At 67.2% G+C, this 17,797-nt stretch overlaps 5 protein-coding genes across 5 annotated transcripts; 3 read left to right on the top strand and 2 right to left on the bottom strand.

The window, feature by feature from the left end:
* Nucleotides 1–1,453: 1,453 nt before the first annotated feature.
* CLCF1 (cardiotrophin like cytokine factor 1) lies at nt 1,454–5,676 on the top strand (the record flags this gene model as incomplete). Its single annotated transcript, XM_082284381.1, has 3 exons — nt 1,454–1,535; nt 3,604–3,770; nt 4,187–5,676. 3 exons carry the CDS (start codon nt 1,454–1,456, stop codon nt 4,676–4,678), a joined length of 741 nt encoding a protein of 246 aa, XP_082140507.1. The 3' UTR covers nt 4,679–5,676.
* A 261-nt stretch (nt 5,677–5,937) lies between these two features.
* On the bottom strand, nt 5,938–7,603 carry LOC309573937 (glycine N-acyltransferase-like protein 3; the record flags this gene model as incomplete). The annotated part of the gene is made up of 5 exons (XM_082283205.1): nt 5,938–6,340; nt 6,786–6,903; nt 6,984–7,110; nt 7,205–7,312; nt 7,526–7,603. 5 exons carry the CDS (start codon nt 7,601–7,603, stop codon nt 5,938–5,940), a joined length of 834 nt encoding a protein of 277 aa, XP_082139331.1.
* Nucleotides 7,604–7,996: 393 nt separating this feature from the next.
* Nucleotides 7,997–9,784, top strand: LOC309573678 (glycine N-acyltransferase-like protein 3; the record flags this gene model as incomplete). The annotated part of the gene is made up of 5 exons (XM_082282797.1): nt 7,997–8,074; nt 8,252–8,359; nt 8,456–8,576; nt 9,172–9,292; nt 9,364–9,784. 5 exons carry the CDS (start codon nt 7,997–7,999, stop codon nt 9,782–9,784), a joined length of 849 nt encoding a protein of 282 aa, XP_082138923.1.
* Nucleotides 9,785–10,548: 764 nt separating this feature from the next.
* POLD4 (DNA polymerase delta 4, accessory subunit) lies at nt 10,549–11,758 on the top strand. The gene is made up of 3 exons (XM_082282892.1): nt 10,549–10,879; nt 10,958–11,069; nt 11,164–11,758. Exons 1-3 carry the CDS (start codon nt 10,636–10,638, stop codon nt 11,186–11,188), a joined length of 381 nt encoding a protein of 126 aa, XP_082139018.1. The 5' UTR covers nt 10,549–10,635; the 3' UTR covers nt 11,189–11,758.
* A 1,231-nt stretch (nt 11,759–12,989) lies between these two features.
* Nucleotides 12,990–17,797, bottom strand: SSH3 (slingshot protein phosphatase 3; the record flags this gene model as incomplete). The annotated part of the gene is made up of 14 exons (XM_082284382.1): nt 17,737–17,797; nt 16,784–16,821; nt 16,510–16,675; nt 15,952–16,070; nt 15,817–15,888; nt 15,662–15,727; nt 15,087–15,275; nt 14,883–14,976; nt 14,677–14,805; nt 14,557–14,603; nt 14,340–14,486; nt 13,828–14,028; nt 13,265–13,526; nt 12,990–13,184 (listed from the first exon to the last, which is right to left on the bottom strand). Exons 1-14 carry the CDS (start codon nt 17,785–17,787, stop codon nt 12,990–12,992), a joined length of 1,776 nt encoding a protein of 591 aa, XP_082140508.1. The 5' UTR covers nt 17,788–17,797.

Below are 17,797 nucleotides of genomic sequence, written 5' to 3' on the forward strand. Positions count from 1 at the left end.
GGGTGTGTCACCCACGGCTCTGTGGTGCCACACGGGCTGGCCCCGGGGGTCCCCTGCCCTGCTGGAGAGTGGCCAGCCTGGCTCTGTGCCGGTGAACCCCTGGAATGGTGCTGGGGGAGCTGTTGGGCTGCGTGGCTCTGTGACCTGCGCCAGGAGCGGCGGGAAGGGATCGAGGTGCCTCTCGTGGCTCCTGGGTGCGGGCCGTGCGTGCGGGGCAGCGGGGTCTGGTTGGGATTAGGGGCCTGCGCCCCCCCTCGCCGGCGGGGGTGTTTCCATTGTGCCGCTGGCTAGAGCTGGAGCCGGAGCCGGATGGGAAATCCAGGCCCAGCTAATTACGGCCTCACTGGAGTCTCCCGTGCGCGGCCGCATTTATAAACACACGGAGGAGACAGGATGTAAACACTCAGCGCCGCGAGCGCAGGCACGGCCGGGACTGGGGGGACGCAGGGCCACGCGCCCCCCACACCACCACCCTCTCCTGGCACGGTGGCTTCGCCGTGGGGTGGATGGGATGAGATGGGATAGGATGGGGTGGATGGGATGCAGTAGAATGGGATGGATGGGATGGGGACCCCACTGTGGTGGCTGTGGGCGCTGTCGGGGAGCAAGGGCACACATGTTCTTCCTGTTGGAGCTCAGGGAATGCTGTGTCCATGATAGCCGGGTGTGGAACGTGAGCATCCTCGTGCCCCCACCGTGCTGGCTCCACAGGGCTGCTGCTATTGCCATGGTGTCACCTCCCCAGACACAGTGGGGTTAAATGCCAGCAGTGTGGGGACACAGAGGCATCTGTCCATGAGCCCTTGAGTGTTACCCACTCCAAGCCCCTTGGAGCTGCCGGCCACTTTGGACTGGGAAACGCCCCATGGAGGGTTAAGTGTTGCCAGTTGGTGGCCGGGACAGTGGCTGAGGCAGCGGGGACAGGGCTGCTTTGTCCTCAGTGCCACAATCATGCCTGGCCACAGCGAGACCTCCCGTGCTGGCCCCAGGAATGGGGCTGCGGGGTGGGATGGGGCTCTGCTCGCTGCTGGACGCCGGCCCATCAGATAGGGCAGCTCCCGCCGCGGCGTAGGGGGCCGGCTCAGCTCCGTCCGCTGCCAGGGGCTCCGGGGCCAGGGGGTCTCCCCTTCCTGGCTGCCACCCCCGCCACCAGAGTTTCGGGAAAGCGGCTCTGGGAGGGCTGCGGTCGCTCGGCCCTCGGTGGCTCTGCCCACAGCATGCCCAGGGAACAGCTCACCAGCTCCGTGGCCGAATTCCCGCCTCGGCCACTGGCCGGGAGGTCTGGCCAGCACTGCTGCCTGTGCCGCCGGTCAGGTGGCAGGCCAGGGGTCCTGGGTGTCACCTCAAAAGCGGGTGAGCCACGTCCCCGCTGCCACGTGTGCGAGGGGCACCACCGGTGTGTCTGGTGTGGGTGTCCCAGGGTGCTGCTGGCAGAGCCAGAGTGCCCGCTCCCATGGCCCCCCATCACCCCGGCTCCTCGGGCGTCCCCAGAGCCCAGCGGGTGACCCTGGCCAGGCACGCCATGAGCTGCTTACGTGGGCTGGGAGCATCCTGGCCGTTCTCCAGGGCCGGTTTTAAAACCCTCGGGCTCTTCCTCTCCGACGTCACTGGGATCCAGCTGTGCCGGCTGGATCCTCCCTCCTCTACTCTCTGTGCCAGTGGGTGCCCGGCGCCAGCCACTGGGACAGGGGTGGGCAAGGGACAGCGGGGGCACCTGCTGTGGCTGGGCCATTATCACCCCTCTGCTGTGGTCACCGTCACTGCTGTGCCATGGTCACCGTCACTGCTGTGCCACTGTCATCATCACTGCTGTGCCACAGTCACTGTCACTGCTGTGTCATGGCCACCATCATTACTGTGCCAGTGTCACTGTCACTGCTGTGTCATGTGTGTCATGGTTACTGTCAGTGCTGTGCCAGGGTCACTGTCGTCACTGCGTCATGGTCACCACTACCTAGTGCCATCCATTCTGTGCATCCCACCATTCCCATCCCTCAGACACTCACCTCCATCATCCTCATCCTCACCCTCATGCCCCGGCCACCTGCCCGGGAGACACCATGGCTTCATCCCAATCCCACATCCCTGCCATCCCCCCCCCCCATCCCGCTCCCTGGCTGTGTTTGGTTTGGCCCTGGCCAGGCCGGGGCGGGTGTAAATCCCGCCTGGAAACCGGAGCCGGCGGCGGGCGAGGGTCCGGCCAAAGCAAACACCGGGAAGGGGGGGTGTGTGTGGTGTGAGTCACCGCAGCCCCCCCGCCAGCCCCCCCCGGCCCACGCTCGCACGCACGCAGGGCCGGCCACCCGCTCCATGCGCTGGGACGAACCGGAACGCGGGCAAGCGGCGGCACGTGCCCACCGCGGGGCACCGGGCGAGCTGGGGCCAGCCGTGGCTGCCACGCACCGGCACGGGGGGCACGGGGGCATGTGGAGTCACACGGGGGGTCACAGCACGGTGTGGTGTGTGCATGGCGTGTCACGCGTGGATGGCACGTATCAGCGTGTCCCCCCCTTCGTGGGGTGTGTGCGCAGGACGTAGCACGCTTGCCTGGCGTGTCCTGTGCGTGCCACACGTGTCACACGCCCGTGTGGTAGGTGACACACCGGTGTGGTGTCTCATGGGTGTGGTGCATCACACTCGTGCACGGTGCCACACGTGCACGGTGCCTGTGTGATGCACACACACAAAGCGTATCCCAGGTGTGTCCTGGACGTTTCCCAGGTGTCACCAGTGTCCTGCACACCCCCGGGGCGTATCCCAGGTGTCACAAGTGTCCTGCACACCCACAGGGCACTCGCATCCCCCACAGCGAGCCTTGCAATTTGCAGGACACCCACGGCGGTGGGGCTGTTGTGGCTGGAGCCGGGGTGTCCCCGAGGACCTTCGTGCGTCACCGGCGGCCGGTGACGGGGAGCGGTGACGCGCGGGGGCACGGGGGGCTGCCCGCAGCAGGAGCCCCGCGGTGCCGAGCCGTGCCAGCGGCCGGTCTTTCCCGGGAGGCGCTGCCGGGAAGGCCGGCTGTGGCGAGCCGGGGGTGCCAGCTGGCCGGCGTGTCCTGGCCGCGGGCCGTGACCTTTGCACAGCCGCCGGCCGGCGGGCCGCGGTCCCGGGCCGCCCTGACGTCAGGCCGATGACGGGGACCCCGCCGGCGCTTTCCGGTGCCTCCGCAAAGGTCACCCCGCGCCCCGGCCGCTCCTCGGAGCCGCGTCCCACCCCCCACCGCTTTCCCGGTGGCCCCCCGACGGGGGTCCCCGCTGGGTGCCCGGCCCGCTGCGGCGTTGGCGGTGCCCAAATATATCCCAGGCGTGTGTCCCGGCGGGAATGCCGCGGGCGCGCTGCTCCAGACCATATAAAGGATTGTTGGTGCAGCCGCGGGCGAGAGCGCTCCGAGGGGAGCCGGGGGGTCACCGCGCTGAGGTGGGGGGTCCCTGCTGCTCCAAGGGGGGTGCTGAGGTGAGAGGGCCCCCACCCTCCTCACCTCCGTGCCTCAGTTTCCCCGCGCTCAGACGGGTGACACAGGGATACTCCGCAGGCTCAGCGCCGCACGCACAGAGTCGGAGTGTCCCTGTCACCCCCCCCTGAGGTGCCGTGTGTCCCCCGCAGGTGACTCTTGGGGGATCTTCACCTTCCTGTGCGCCGCGCTTTGCAACCTGCCGGCGCTGCCGGCGCTGAACTGCTCCGAGGAGCTGGGCGCCGGCCAGTCCATCCAGCAGACCTACGACCTGACCCGCTACCTGGAGCACCAGCTCCGCACCCTCGCCGGCACCTACGTGAGTCCTCATCTACCCCCCGGGATATCTACCCCGTGCCCAGCTGCTCCCACGCCGGAGGTCACGGAAATGCCTCATCGCCCCCGGGGCGCAGGGCGGCTCCCGGGCACCCTCCCCTCGGCCCGTGATTCCGTCATGGGCGCGGGCATCCGCCTCTCCCTCCCCGCCGGCGTCGCCGACTCACCCGGAGGTTCCCCGTCCCTGCCCTGACGTGCCCTCGGCGGTGCCGGCACGTTGGGTGCCAAGTGGTGACGGTGGCACTGCCTGGGGTGTGCTGGGCATGTCCGGCCTGGGGACAGTGGGGCACGGTGGGAAGGGGGACGCGGTAAGCGAAGGGAGAGCTGGGATGGGGGGGATGTGTGGGGACAGGGTGGACGTGAAGACCTGACCCCGCTGGCACCCCCCTTCCCTTCCAGCTGAACTACCTGGGTCCCCCCTTCAATGAGCCCGACTTCAACCCTCCGCGGCTGGCGCGGGCCGAGCGGGTGCCCAGCGCCACGGTGGACCTGGACCTGTGGCGGGGCCTGACGGACAACGCCCGCCTGGCCGCCAACTACCGGGCCTACAGCCGCCTGCTCTGCTACCTGCGCGTGCTGGACGGGCAGGTGGGCACGGCCGAGCTGCGCCACCGCCTCGCCCACTTCTGCGCCAGCCTCCAGGGGCTGGTGCTCAGCATCGGCGGCGTCATGTCCTCGCTGGGGTACCCGCTGCCCGCCGGCCCCGCCGCGCCCCCCACGCCCCCCGGCGTGCCCGCGGCCCCCAATGACTTCCTGAAGAAGATGGATGATTTCTGGCTGCTGAAGGAGCTGCAGACCTGGCTCTGGCGCTCGGCCAAGGACTTCAACCGCCTCAAGAAGAAGGTGCCGCCTGCTGTGGTCACCCTGCGGCTGGAGGCGAGGGGGTTCTGAGCCCACAGTGCCGCCGCAGCCATGCAGGTCCCCTCTTCCACCACCAGTGTGCCTTGAGAAATGGGGCTCCTGACCCCCAAACCACCCCACAACCTCATCATCACCTGGCAGTGCCTTGAAAGATGGGGCTCCTGACCCCAAGTGCCACCACAGCCACCCCGCGTCCCCTCTCCATCACCAGTGTGCTTTGAGAAATAGGGTTCCTAACCCCCAAGTGCCACCACAGCCACCTCACAATCCCACTCCCATCACCGTGCCTTAAGTGAGGGGCTCCTGACCCCATGTGCCACCCACCACAGCCATGCCACATCCCCTCTGTCACCACACTCTGCTGTAAGGGATGGGTCTCCTGACCCCAAGTGCCACCAAAGCCGCTCCACGTCCCCTCTCCGCCACCAGTGTCCCTTCAAAACTGTGTCTCCTGACCCCAGAGTGCTGCCAAAGCCACTCCACATCCTCATCATCACCCGGCTGTGCCTTAAGGGGTGGAGTTCCTGACCCCAAAGTGCTACCACAGTCACCCTGCAGCCCCTCTGCCACCACGTTGTGTCTTAAGGGACAGGTGTCCTGACTTCCAAGTGCCCCGCCAGGGTGTCCCCAACCTCCAGGGTGCCTGTCCCCCTTCCTAAAATCTCCGGAGTGGGTGCAAACCCTGCCCATCCCAAAAAGGACCAACGCCCTCTGAGTGTAGGAATAAGCCCCGCCCCAGCCAGCAGCAAGCCCCGCCCCGGAGCAGTAGGCTCCGCCCCGGATGGCAATAAGCCCCGCCCACTCGCGTGTGTAGCAAGCCCCGCCTCCTCCCCGCAGCAGGCCACGCCCCTTTATCCAAGCCCCGCCTCCCCCACGGTTGCCCATGGATGCAGAGGTGGGGCCATGGGGCGCGGCCGGGGCGTGGCCGCTGTCCCGGTGCGTCTATGAGTGTTTATTTATTGGAGATGTTTATTTATTGGGGTATTTATTGCAGAAGATCTATTCTTGTATGAACGAATAAAAGCCTTTCTCCAGCGCCCTGCCCCGCCCGGCGCCACACCCCGGTGGGGACCGGAGGGAACGGCTCCAAACCCGGAGCTCCGTGTGGAATTTGGAATGTTTCCCCCTGTGCCATCAGTAGGGAGCAGAGGGAACGACTCCAAACTGAGCTCAGTGTGGGAATCGAGGTGTTCCCCTCTCTCACAGGGTGGGGATCCAGACCCCCCCGGGCCCAGGTAACCCCACCCCGAGGACAGGCACCCTCCATCTTGGCACGCCCTCCCCGGGCGCTACTTTGGGGTGCCCAGGATCATGTAGAAGGTCCCGGGCTGGGGCAGGAAGCCGATGGCTTGCAGGGCGCGCAGCGAGGCCGTGTTGTGGGGCCGCACGGCGCCGTAGACGGGGAAGCCGCGGGCGTGCAGCTCCCGGCCTATGGCGGCCACCACGACCCCGGTGAGGCCGTGGCCGCGCCAGGCGGGCACCGTGTAGCCGTGGCGCAGGCAGCCCTGCCCGTCCAGCAGGCTCCAGCACACCGGGCGGCCGCGCGGGCCCAGCAGGCAGGCGGAGGGCAGCGTCCGCACCAGCCCCAGCAGGAACGCCCGGCTGCGGGCATTGCCCCCCAGGGCCCACGTGGCGTTGAGCAGCGGGACGTGGGATGGGGACACGGGCGCCAGGCGCAGGCCCGGGGGCATCCTGCAACGGGGCATGGAGGAGGGGGGCATGCTGAACCCTGTTCCCAGCCGGGATGGCAGATGGGATGGGATTGGGAACCCTGGTGCCAGCCAGAGATGGAATCTGGGGCTCTTGTTTCCCCTAGGGATGGGATTGGGTACACCCCTGTGCCACCCAGGGGTGTGCCCAGTGAACCCACTCACATCACCCTGTGATCCCTGTCCCACTCAGGGAAGTGCTCAGAAACCCCTGTGCCACCCAGGGGTGTGCTCAGTGATCCCACTCATGCCACCCTGTGCCACTCAGGGATATGCTCGGAGACCCCTGTGCCACCAAGGGATGTGACTATGACCCCCCTGTGCTACCCAGCAATGTGACAGGTCTCTGTGTGCCACCCAGGGACGTGACTGGCCCCTCAGTGCCCATGTTCCCCAGTGCCCCATGTCCCCCAGTGCCCCTCACTCACTGTCTGCGGGGCTGGGGGGGCTCGGGGCTAATCAACGCCCGGTACTGGATCGTCTCCACCTTCAGCCCCCTGGCACTGGCCACCTCCTGTACAGCCTCGTCCAGCCCATCCTGCATCCCTGGAAACCCTCTGTCAGCCGGACAGGGGACCCAGACAGTGGGTAGGGGAGCCCTGTGTCCCCTCCAGTGCCATCCTTACCCATAATCTGGAAGGCCCGTGCCCGGGTCACTGCCTCCGTGCCCCCCAGCAGTGCCTGCAGGGCTCCCTTGTCCCGGTAGAACACAGCCAGCTGGTTGGTGTAGTAGTCCCTGGGGTCCCTGTGCTCCTGGAAGGGACATGGGGCTGAGAGTGGCACCTTGATTCCCAGCCCCCTGGTGTGTGGGGTGCTGCTGCCAGGACAGGGACACCCGGGGCAGCACCTCTGGGCGCAGGCGGGTCAGGACAACGCCGAAATGGGGCCAGGAGTCCACCAGCACCTCGTGGGAGGCTGGGTTCCCCCTGGCCACCGTCATCACAGTCCCCAGGACCTGCAGGACAGGATCCTTGTCACCAGCAGGGCAGGGGAGAGGGGACAGAGGGGTGCCCAGAGTCCCCGGGGTCCCCTCCCCAGCAGCAGAGAGGGGACAGAGGGATCAGCAACACCGACAGGGCAAGGGTGAGGGGACAAAGGGGTCCCCGGGGACTCCGTCACCAGCAGGACAGGGCGGAGGGGACAGAGGGGTCAGAGGGGTCCCTGTCACCGGCAGGGTGGTGGGCAGGCTCTTCCGCAGGGTCTCCTCCAGGAGCTGCAGCTGGGCTGGGCACCTCAGGATCCGCATGGCTCTGTGACCGTGGGGCAGGCAGTGACACCGAGGATCCGTGGGGCGCTGGTGGCACTGGGGCAGTGTCCCAGAGTGTCCCAGCCGAGCACCCGTCCCCAGGCAGCCACAGGGCTGGCGCAGTGCCCAGTGCCCAGCAGGATGGACCCTGCCCGCTGCTCCCCAAGGCAGGGGGCACTCGCTGGCCCATGACAGCTGGTGTTAACCATTGTCACCAAGCGCCACACAGTCTCCAGACTGCCACTCCAAGGCCCTCTGGGACCCAAAGACTCAGGATTGTTGCAGGGTGAGTGCTGGAGGAGCTGGGGACCATGGGGAAAGGGATAGGGACGGGGACAGGGGCCATGCCTGGTGGTCCTGTCCCCCTGTTATCGAGGATCTCTCAGCAGGACCATGCAGATCCTGACACACCCAGCCCAGCTGCAGCGCCTGGAGGGGATCCTGAGGAAGAGCCTGCCCCTTTCCCTGCCGGTGATGGGGCCCTCTGTGTCACCAGGGACCCTTTTGTCACCCTGTCCCCCACACCTGCCCCCCTCCCCCTAGCTCTGACCCCACATCTGCCCCCATGTCCCCCATATCTAGCCCCCATCCCTGACCCCCATCTGTCCCCTCCTTGTCCCCCACTGCTGACCCCCCCCTCTCCCCCAGGTCTTTGGGGCAGTACTGAACATCAACCGGGGCAACCCTGGCCAGTTCGAGGTGCTGGTGGACAAATGGCCTGAATTCGGTGCTGTGCTGGCCCGGCCCAGCGGAGAGGTAGCCAGCAGGGACACGGGGCACAGTAGAGGGGGGCGGTGACACGGTGCCCTGGCACGTGGCAGGTGTGCTCAGAGCACCCGTGGGTGCCCCCAGGTGCCGGTGAACGATGGCTACTGGAACACACAGGCAGCGTTTTACCGGGACCTGGGGGCGTACCGGGCGCTGCTGGAGACCCCCGGGTGCCTGCGCTGGGATGTCGCCTTCACCCTCATCGGTGGCCTGGGGACACCGGGGTCCTGGGGGGCACTGGGCATGCTGTGAGGGGTGCCGGGCAGCACTGGGAGCGTGGGACACTGGGGAGAGCTGTTGGAGGCAGGGAGGAACTGGGAGGCACTGGTGGAGGGTATTGGAGGTGCTGGGGGACACTGGGGACGGGTGTTTGGGTGCTGGGGAGCACTGGAGGCACGGCTTGGTGTGCTGGGGTGGGGTTTGACAGGTGATGTCAGTGGGAAGTGTTGGGGTGGGATTTAGGGATGCCGGGGAGCACCGCTGTTGGATTTGGGGGTGCTGGGGTGCACTGGGGAATTGCACTGCTGGGGACCCTGGGAGCAGGGTCTTGGGGGGCACTGGGGTTGGACTTGGAGGTGCTGGGGGCACTGGGGAGTAGTGTGGTTGTACTTGGGGGAGCTGGGAGCAGGATTTGGGTACTGGGCACACCGGAAGCAGGGATTTGTGTGCAGGGAGTAGAGACTGGGGTTGCAGGTAGCCCCTGGGGACACTGAGGAGGACACTGGGGTCACATAGAGGGGCTGGGGACAGGGATGGTGGGGTGTAGGGGGAGCAGGACCCCCTGACATCCCCATCCCCAGGGCTACAGGATGGGGTGACCACAGTGTCCCAGGACCTGGCGGGGAGGAAGGGCGTGGAGCTGGACATCGTCGAGTACTACTCCTACTGGCACCCTGACCCCAGCACCATGCCGGAGCCCCGGTGAGAGCCCCCCACCCCCGTCCCCACATGGGGACACCCCTGAGCCCCCCACTGACCCCCGCCTCCCCCAGGCCGGCCCCCGGGGTGCGGGTGGGCTCCCTGCAGCCCTCGCACGTGGACCTGCTCAACAACACGTGGCCCTACGGGGGAAACGCCCGCAGCCGGCGCTACCTGGCCGAGATTTTGGGGCGCTTCCCGCAAGTGTGCCTGCAGGATGGCAGCGGGGAGCCCGTCGCCTGGGTGCTGACGGATCATTTCGGGACGGGCACCCACAGCTACACCCTGCCCGAGCAGCGGCGGCGCGGCCACATGCAGGTGGCACTGACGGTGGCGGCGCAGCGGGCGCAGGCCCGCGGGTTCCCCACGTTCGGGCACACGGCGCTGGGCAACCGGCCCATGCAGCAGCTGCAGGAGATGCTGGGCCACCAGCGCCTGCCTGGGGTCTGCCGCTACATCCTGCACAATCCCAGCCTGGACAGGGACGGGCCCTGAGGCCCCGCTGTCCCCTCTCCACGCCGGAGAAAAGCCAACCTCAAATTAAAGAGCGGTGTGGAGTCTCTGATGATTTCTGTGGGGTTTTGTGTCCCCCCAGCATTGACTGTTGCAGCGGTGACACGGCTTGGTGGCTCACGTGTCACCACTGAGGAAAACAGCGGGGTCCCCTGGGAGTCACCCCGTCCCAGGGCACGCATCTCAGTTATTCTCAGTTTCCCAAGGGAGGGCTGAAAGCCTCAGGCAAATCTGCAGTGGTGGCACCTGCAGTGTCACCCCCTTACCCGGGACGGAGTCACTACAGCTGGGGGTGGCACAGGCACTGGAGGGACAGACAGTGACACACAGGACAGAGTGGGATGGGGCAGAGGGTGACAGTGTCACAGCGTGAGTCATGGTTTGGAGGCTGATGGGGACAGACAGGGGGGTGACAGGATCCAGGGTGATGGGCAGTGCTGGGATGAGGGTGACAATGTTGATGGGGACAGGGAGAAGAACCACAGGCGTGACAATGCCAGAGGGTAGTGGGCGCAATTGGGAGGGTGACAGTGCCAGGGGCAATAGGGAACACTGAGATGGAGGTGACAGTGCCCTCGGGGTGACAGTGCGGGGGGTGGCGAGGACAACTGGGGGGGTGACAGCACCCGGGGACAGCCGGGGGTGTCGAGAGGGGCGGGGGACCGGGACCACCGCCAGGGTGGCAGTGGCCGAGAGTGCCCATAGCCAGTTCCCCAGTCCGGCCCCGCCGCTTCCGCCCGGCCACGGGCAGGGGCGGGTCCCTCCCTCCCGCTGGTTCCCGGTAGCGGCGGGTCCCGCCCTGTTCCCGGTAGCGGCGGGGCCGTGCCAGCTCCATGTCGCGCAGGGCCATGGAGCAGCCCCGGCGCATCACCGACTCCTTCCCGCGGCGGCGGCGGCGGGGCCCCGGGCGGCCCCCGGGCAGGCTCAAGGACAAGAAGGACAAGGACAAAGTGCAGGTGAAGGTGAAGGTGCAGGTGCGGGACTGTCCCAGCGCCCCCTCGCAGCCCCCCGTGGACCCGGCGCTCCTGGAGATGCTGCGGCGCTTCGACCTCTCCTGGGAATACGGACCCTGCACCGGTGAGCACCCCCGGTTGTCCCGCTTGTCCCGGTGGCCCCGGGCTCCCCCCGGCCCCGCTGACCCCCGGTATCCCGCAGGGATCACCCGCCTGCAGCGCTGGGAGCGGGCACAAGAGCTGGGGCTGAGCCCCCCCGGCCCCATCCGTGATGCCCTCCTGGAGCACCGGGACAACCCCGATGTCACCTACAGGTGGGTGTGGGGTGGGATGGGTGCGTGGGGGGCACAGGGCATCCTCTCCCGGTGCCCCCCACCCTTCCCGCTGACCCCCGTTGTGCCCCCGCAGCCTCTGGCACGAGTACGAGCTCTGAGGCGCCGCGCCGAGGGAATGGGGGGGACCATTCCCGACGCTCCCAGACACTATTCCAGGGACACCGGGCGGATTAAAGCTGGTGTGAGCGAAGGAAGGGGTGCTGTGTGCTGTCTGGGGGGGCACGGGGCGGGGTGAAGCCCTTGGGGTGCAGGGGGAGGGCAGGGAGTTGCATCCCCCCCCAAAAAAAAGCCAGGCGGGGTGTCCAGTCACACAGTTTTAATGCCACCCAACTGCGACACAGGGGGAAAAATCAACTCTTGGGTGGAGAAAGGGAGGTGGGATTTTTTTCTCCAGAAATGGGGGGAAAAAATGAAGAATGAGGTATAAAATCAGTTGAAAGTGAGCACAGGGGGGTGAGGCAGGTGGCTGTGGGTTGTGGTGATGTTCTGCAGTGGGGTGGGAAGTGTGACAGCGTCCTGTGGGATTCAGATGTTTATTAGCCCTAATTAGCAGCTTTGCTGTGTGCAGAATCGTAAATAACAGGATATGTCTGTTAATTATTCGGGTTTTCAATGACTTAATTCACCAGCTTTTTCTGTTGCTTTATCAATAAAATTAATAGTTTCTATCCCAAGGCTACAATGGAGCGTCGGAGCTGGCAGTAACCTGGGATGGCGTGGGATGGGTGGGGGGCCACCCACAGCTCCCATCCCACTCACACTGCAGGCTCCCGACCCTCTGGATTGCATTACTCAGCCAGATCTTACTCCTCTGTTGGAGCTGCAGTCCCTTGGATATCTTTTACAGGGACACAATTCCTCTGCTGGGCACGGGACTGAGGTGTTTAGGTGGACCCCCAAAAAATAACCACTCCACAGCCAGCCAGCCCAGGGTTGTGCCCCCCTGGTGGGAAGAAGGAGGGAGATTCCCATGCTCCTTCCTTAGCAGAGGGTAAGTCCCAACCTGGTGGGTGTCCCAGGAAGGGGGGAAGTGTCTGGGATAGCTCCAGCCACAGGAACAACCCAAGGAGATGGACAGAAGCAGCCTCAGGGGCAGTACCAGCCAGGAATCACCTTCCCTGGGAGAAGGGTTTAGGTGAGATTTTGGGAAGAAATTCCTCGCTGTGAGAGTCTGAGACCCTGGCACAGGTTGCCCAGAGAGCTGTGGAAGTGCCCAAGGCCAAGTTGGACGGGGCTTGAAGCAACCTGGGATGGTGGAAGGAGTACTGTGGGTCAGGAGTGACATAACATGAAGGGACACCATGGTGGGAAGGGGGTGACACCATGACAGTGAGTGGCAGGGTGTGCCCAGCCTGCCCCTCTGCCACGGCCACAGCGGGCTGCAGGCTTTCTGCCCACTTCACTCCTTCGTTGCCGGGCCCCGGGACTGCCGCGGTCCCGCTTCCAGCACCAATTTCAGAGTTAATTCCAGCCCAGGCTCCAGTTCGGGCCTAGGCCGCAACGGTTGCCACGGCAACCCGGAAGTTGTGCTTCTCGCGCAAAGGCCGCCGGGAGTTGTAGTTCCCTCCGTGACGCACAACATGGCGCGGCTGGGTCCTTGTGCGCGCCCGCCTCCCGCAGCCCCCAGAGCCTTCACTCTGGCCCCTGCTGACGGCGCCCCACCCTCCACGTGCTCAGGGCCACAGAACCATCAGGGGGCTGCCATTTCCACACTTTATTGCCGGTGCAGGAGCGGTGTCCGTGTTCTGTGCGTGCGGGGCTGAGGCAGAGGCGCCTCCCACCCCCAGAGCGCGGGCGTGGCGTGGGCGGGGCGCTCCGGCTCGATGACCCCGGCCCCGGGACAGGCCTCACCCCCTCGTTGCCGTCGCAGCGCGGGGGCCCTGTCCCACCCCCCCCAAATCAAGGAGTGGGTTCATCAGTGTGGGCGTTGTCAGGCGCATGGGTGTGGCACTGGGCGTGGTCGTCACTGTGGGTGTGGTCACCGAAGGGGGCGGGGCCGCCATCCAGGCTGGCCTGGCGCACCACCCCGCGCGGGCGGGACGAGGGTCGTGGCCTCGGTGAGGGATCCCCCACTTCCTCCGCGGCCTTGAACACCTGAGGGGGGACAGCAGGGTCATCCCATGCCGCTGTCACCCTGCGGCCGCAACCCTCAGCCCACCCCGGCCGCCGCTCACCTCCCCGGCCAGGGGCTCCCCGAGCAGCTCGGGGGCCTCGGGGGTCTCCAGCAGGCTGATGGTCCGCATGACGGCGCACAGGGAGATGCGGGGCCGCCGAGAGGCCCCCAGCAGTCCCCCGCCGGCTGCCTCCTCCTCAGAGGGCTGCGGGGACGCCAGCGGGGAGGACAGCGGGGACAGGATGCTCGTGTCCCTCGCGGTGTCCTCCTCGGGGTGCGGCGTCCTCTCGGCCGCCCGGGGCTCCCACAGGCTGCTGTGCCGGCTGTCACAGACCTGTCAATCAGCACCTGGCCACGCCCCCCGCGTGGAGCCACACCCACTCGCCAGGGTGGGGTTCCCATAGGCTCCTCCTCCACAAAATTCACCGCTCCCCGAATAGGGCCCCACCCACTCCACACAAAGGGGTGTGGTCACAACAGCCCCACCCTCTTATCACACAGGGGTGTGGTTAGCCCAGGCCCCACCCCCTTGGTCCCTCCCACCTGTCCCCATTCACCTGCTCGTGCCCACCTGCCCTCACTCCCTTGGCCCCACCCCGCTGTCCCCACCCTGTCCCCACGCACCTGGCGCTCAGGATGCCCTGGTAGAAGTCGAGCTGGCGCATGAAGCCGGGGTTGGGCAGGACGCCGGGCCGGCGGTGCCGGACATGCCGCAGCGCCCGCTCCAGGGACCACCCGAATTCCTTCATGGCGTAGGCCAGCACCGTGGCGGCCGAGCGGCTCAGCCCCATCCGGCAGTGCACCAGTGCCCGGCCTCCCGCCGCCCTGTGGCACCCACTGCTGGCACCATGGCACGGGGGACACTCGGGCACACCGTGTTCACAGGGCTCCCAGTGCCCCCCTGCTGTACCAGGATCCCCAGGGCTCCCAGCATCCCCCAGCCACCCCGGTGTCCCTGGGAACTCTGGTGTCCCCAAGGATCCCCTGCCCCAGAGTCCCCAAGCTCCCAGTGTACCCCAGCACCTCATTCATCAAGGCCCCCTCCCCCTGCCCCCCTCTCCCCTGGCCCCACCTCCAGCCCCTGCCCCTCTGTGCCCACGATGTCCCCCCTGGTGTCACCCCCCGTGCCCACCAACCGGACGCGGGAGAGGAAGAGGAAGGTGTCGTTCCAGTGGGGCAGGAGCTCGGCCGCCTCCTGGTCGTACACCCGCACGTTCATGTACGTGAACAGTGCCGGGAAGAAGTTGTCGATCTCCCGCGCCACGTTCAGGATGTGGGTGACCCTGCGGTGACACGGGTGACACCCCAGTGGCATCCCATGATGACCCCATGACAGTGCCACCCCCTGCTCACCTATTCTGCTGCAGCTCCTCCAGGTTGGCCGCGTTCCACTCGGAGCCCTGTGTGGTGACAGCGGTGAGGGGTGGGGACGCTGCCACCCGCCCTGCCTGCCCCGCCCGCCCCGCTGCCCACCAGGAAGAGGTGCGGGAAGATGCGGGAAGGCCGATCCATCTGCGCCAGCACCAGCAGCATCTCGTTGTCGATGAAATCCTTGTGCTCGGCCAGGCTGTGCCCCGTGCGCCGCTCCAACTCCTCCCGCACCTGGGCAGCGCCCCGGGTGAGGGATGGCTCTGCCCGGCCCCACCTGTCCCCAGGACCCCCTGCCCGGTGCCACCCACCTCCTTGGAGGTGACGTTCTCCAGGTCGGCGCTGGCCATCACGTCCCGCAGCAGCGCCCGCACCGCCTGCTCCGACAGCTCTGGCATCGCCGGCCTGGCACCAGCACGGCCTTGTCACTGGTGCCACCTGCCCCACCCAGACCACGCCCTGCCAGAGTGGCCGGCAGGCTGCGGGGCGCGGCAGGGGCGTGGCGGGGAGCTTACCGGAGGGGCGTGGGCGAGGCCGGGCGCACGGACTCGAGGTCGGCCATGGCCAGCCACTCGTTGAGGCAGCTCTGCTCCGAGCCCAGCTGTGCCGCGTAGCTGCGGGCCCAGGCCAGCGCGGGGCCGCCGGGGATGTGCCCGCCGCGGGCAGCGTCCTCACAGGCGCGGTGCAGCTCCTGCAGCACGGCCCTGCCGCACAGCACCTGCCACCCCTGCACTGCCAGCGCCACCCCGACAGCTGTGTCCCCTCACTGGCTGTCCCCAGCGTGTGGGTGCCACCCAGACCCTCCCCAGCTCTATCCCCATGACTGTGCCCAGGTGCCCATGGTGGTGCCCGTGGTGGTGCTCGTGGTGATCCCCAAACCCCCGCTGCCCACATCCCTGTGTCCAGTGTGGTGCCCACGTCCCCGTGCCCAGGATGGTGACAGCATCCCCCGTGCCCATGGCAGTGCCCAAATCTCCAGTCCCCGAGGTGGTGCCCACCCCCCTTGTGCTCACCATGCCACCCACACCCCCCGTGCCCAGGGTGGTCCCCACACCCCCCGTGCCCCCAGTCACACGCGGGCCTCTCTCACCACATGGTCTGCACAGAGATGGGCTTGAAGATGCGGGTCTGTCCCCCCGATGTCACGCTGAACCCCCTGGGCACCGTGGGGATGCGCATGGGTCAGGGCGTGCACCCCAACCCCTCTAAGCCCCTCCCTGTCCCAAAATTCCAGCCTACCCTTACCCATCGCCGTCGAGGAACACCTGGGTGTCGCTCCAGAGGGGCAGCACCATGCCCAGGGTGCAGTGGGCGGCCCTGGGGCGGGCAGAGGTCAGGGGGTGCCGATGCCCCCCCGGGCCCCCCCCGTGCCCCGCTCACCCCTCGTGGGCGAAATCCACTCCCAGCAGCGCCGTCTCCGCCTCGGCTCCCTCCTCCTCCGGGCGCACGACCAGCAGGTACCGCACCCGCCGCGGCCGCACCGACTCCAGCCGCACCGCCTGCAGGAAAGGGGGCATTGGAGGGGGGATCTGTCCCTTCCCAGTGCTCCCAGTGCTCCCAGTGACCGAGGAGAAGTATCAGGCAGGGCCATTTCCCCTCCTCATCACATCCTAATCCATCCCTGTCCCCATCCCGTCTTATCTCCATCTTGTCCTCATCTTACAACATCCCCATTCCCATTCTATTCCCATCCCACCCTACCATGCCCCCATGCTGTCCATATCCCACTCCCATTCCTTCCCAATCCCATCCCAATCCTCTCCTGTCCTGTGCTCTCCCCATCCTGTCCCCATCTTCATCCCATCCCCATCTGCAGCCCAGCCCATTCTGTCCCATCCTGTCAATTTTCTCTCCCCACCTTGTCCCCATCCATATCCCATCCCCGTTCCTGTCCCCATCCCATCCCCATGTTCCTGGAGGGGGGGATCCATGCCTCACCAGCCGGATGGCGTCCTGGGGGCGCAGCAGCTGCATCATGAGGTGCAGGTGCTGCTCCTGCTGTCCTGGGGCCTGGCTGGGGGGCTCAGTCGGGGGGGGCTCGGCCGGGGGGGGCTCCTCCGCAGGCAGCAGCACCGCAGCCCCCTTGACCACGACGAAGCTCTGCCTGGGGGGCAGGAGGGTCCTGAGCACCCGGGGCACCCCCAGAGTGCTGTCCCAAGGCAGGGGCAACTGTGTCCCCTCCCCAGCCCGGGGCTTCGGAGCCCCCTCTCACCGTCGCTGCAGTTGGCCGCGTCTGGGAGCATCATCCTCCTGCAAATTGGGAGGCGATTCCTGGGGGAAATGTGACCCCAGGGCATGGACCAGACCCCACAAGCTCCCCTCAGCACAGACACCACAGTCTGGTGATCCCATAACAACACCCACCCCCTCCAAAGAGTGTGGGCCCCACGGTGGGGCATGGGGGCCCTTTGGGGGTCCTGCTGTGGAGATGGATCCTTGGGCACCCCCCTCGGGATGGCAGGGGGGGTCCTGCCCCTGTGCCCCCCACCCCTGGCTGGGTGGAAGTGCTGGAAGGGGGGGCCTGAGCACCCAGAAAAGGCCCAGTGGTTACTGGAGGAAGAGGGGAAGGGGGCACTGGGGGGCACTGGGGGGCACTGGGACAGCGAAGGGACCGGGAGCGCTGGGGAAAGTGGGAGCAACTTGGGACAACCGCCCTCCCCCCTTCACACCCCCATATTCCTCCCTTAACTTCGGGAAAACCTCAGCGGGGAGCACAGGAAACTCCAACACGTGCTGAGGGCAACTCGGCTCCCAGTAAACTCCCAGTAAAGTCCCATCGGAAGCGCCTGGGATAACCCCGCACCGGGAGCGACCAGAGCAACCTTCCCCCCTCCACCTCTGCGCTGGGACGGCCCGGGACAGCGGGACCTTCCGCACCGGGAATCCCCGGGGCTCCGAGACACCCCCGCACAGCCCGCACTCCTCACACCGGCATCCCCCACACCGGCCCATTCCCCCAGGGCACCGCGACCCGCAGGAGCTCCGGGATACCCCCGCGGTCCTTCCCGTACGCCCGCACCGGGAGCCCCCGCGGCTCTGGGACCGCCCGTACTCCCCCGGGAGCCCCTGTGCCAGCCCGCACCGGGATCTCCCGGGGCTCCGGGACCCCCCGCCCGCCCCCCGTGCCGTCCCCGCCGGGATGCCCCGGCCCGGCGCCGCACTCACCGCGGGGCCCCCGGCGGAGCCCCCCGCCCGCCGCACCGTCACCAGCGCCATGCCCCGCCGC

This window comes from Coloeus monedula (assembly GCF_965178545.1).
Source record: "Coloeus monedula genome assembly, chromosome: 6".
Classification (NCBI taxonomy): Eukaryota; Metazoa; Chordata; class Aves; order Passeriformes; family Corvidae; genus Coloeus; species Coloeus monedula.

Excerpts from the sequence above, each read along its gene's own strand:
- POLD4 (XM_082282892.1), top strand. The coding sequence starts at position 10,636 with ATGTCGCGCAGGGCCATGGAGCAGCCCCGGCGCATCACCGACTCCTTC. Across the intron at positions 10,880-10,957 it reads GGAATACGGACCCTGCACCG|GGATCACCCGCCTGCAGCGC; the intron begins GTGAGCACCCCC and ends GGTATCCCGCAG. Across the intron at positions 11,070-11,163 it reads AACCCCGATGTCACCTACAG|CCTCTGGCACGAGTACGAGC; the intron begins GTGGGTGTGGGG and ends GTGCCCCCGCAG.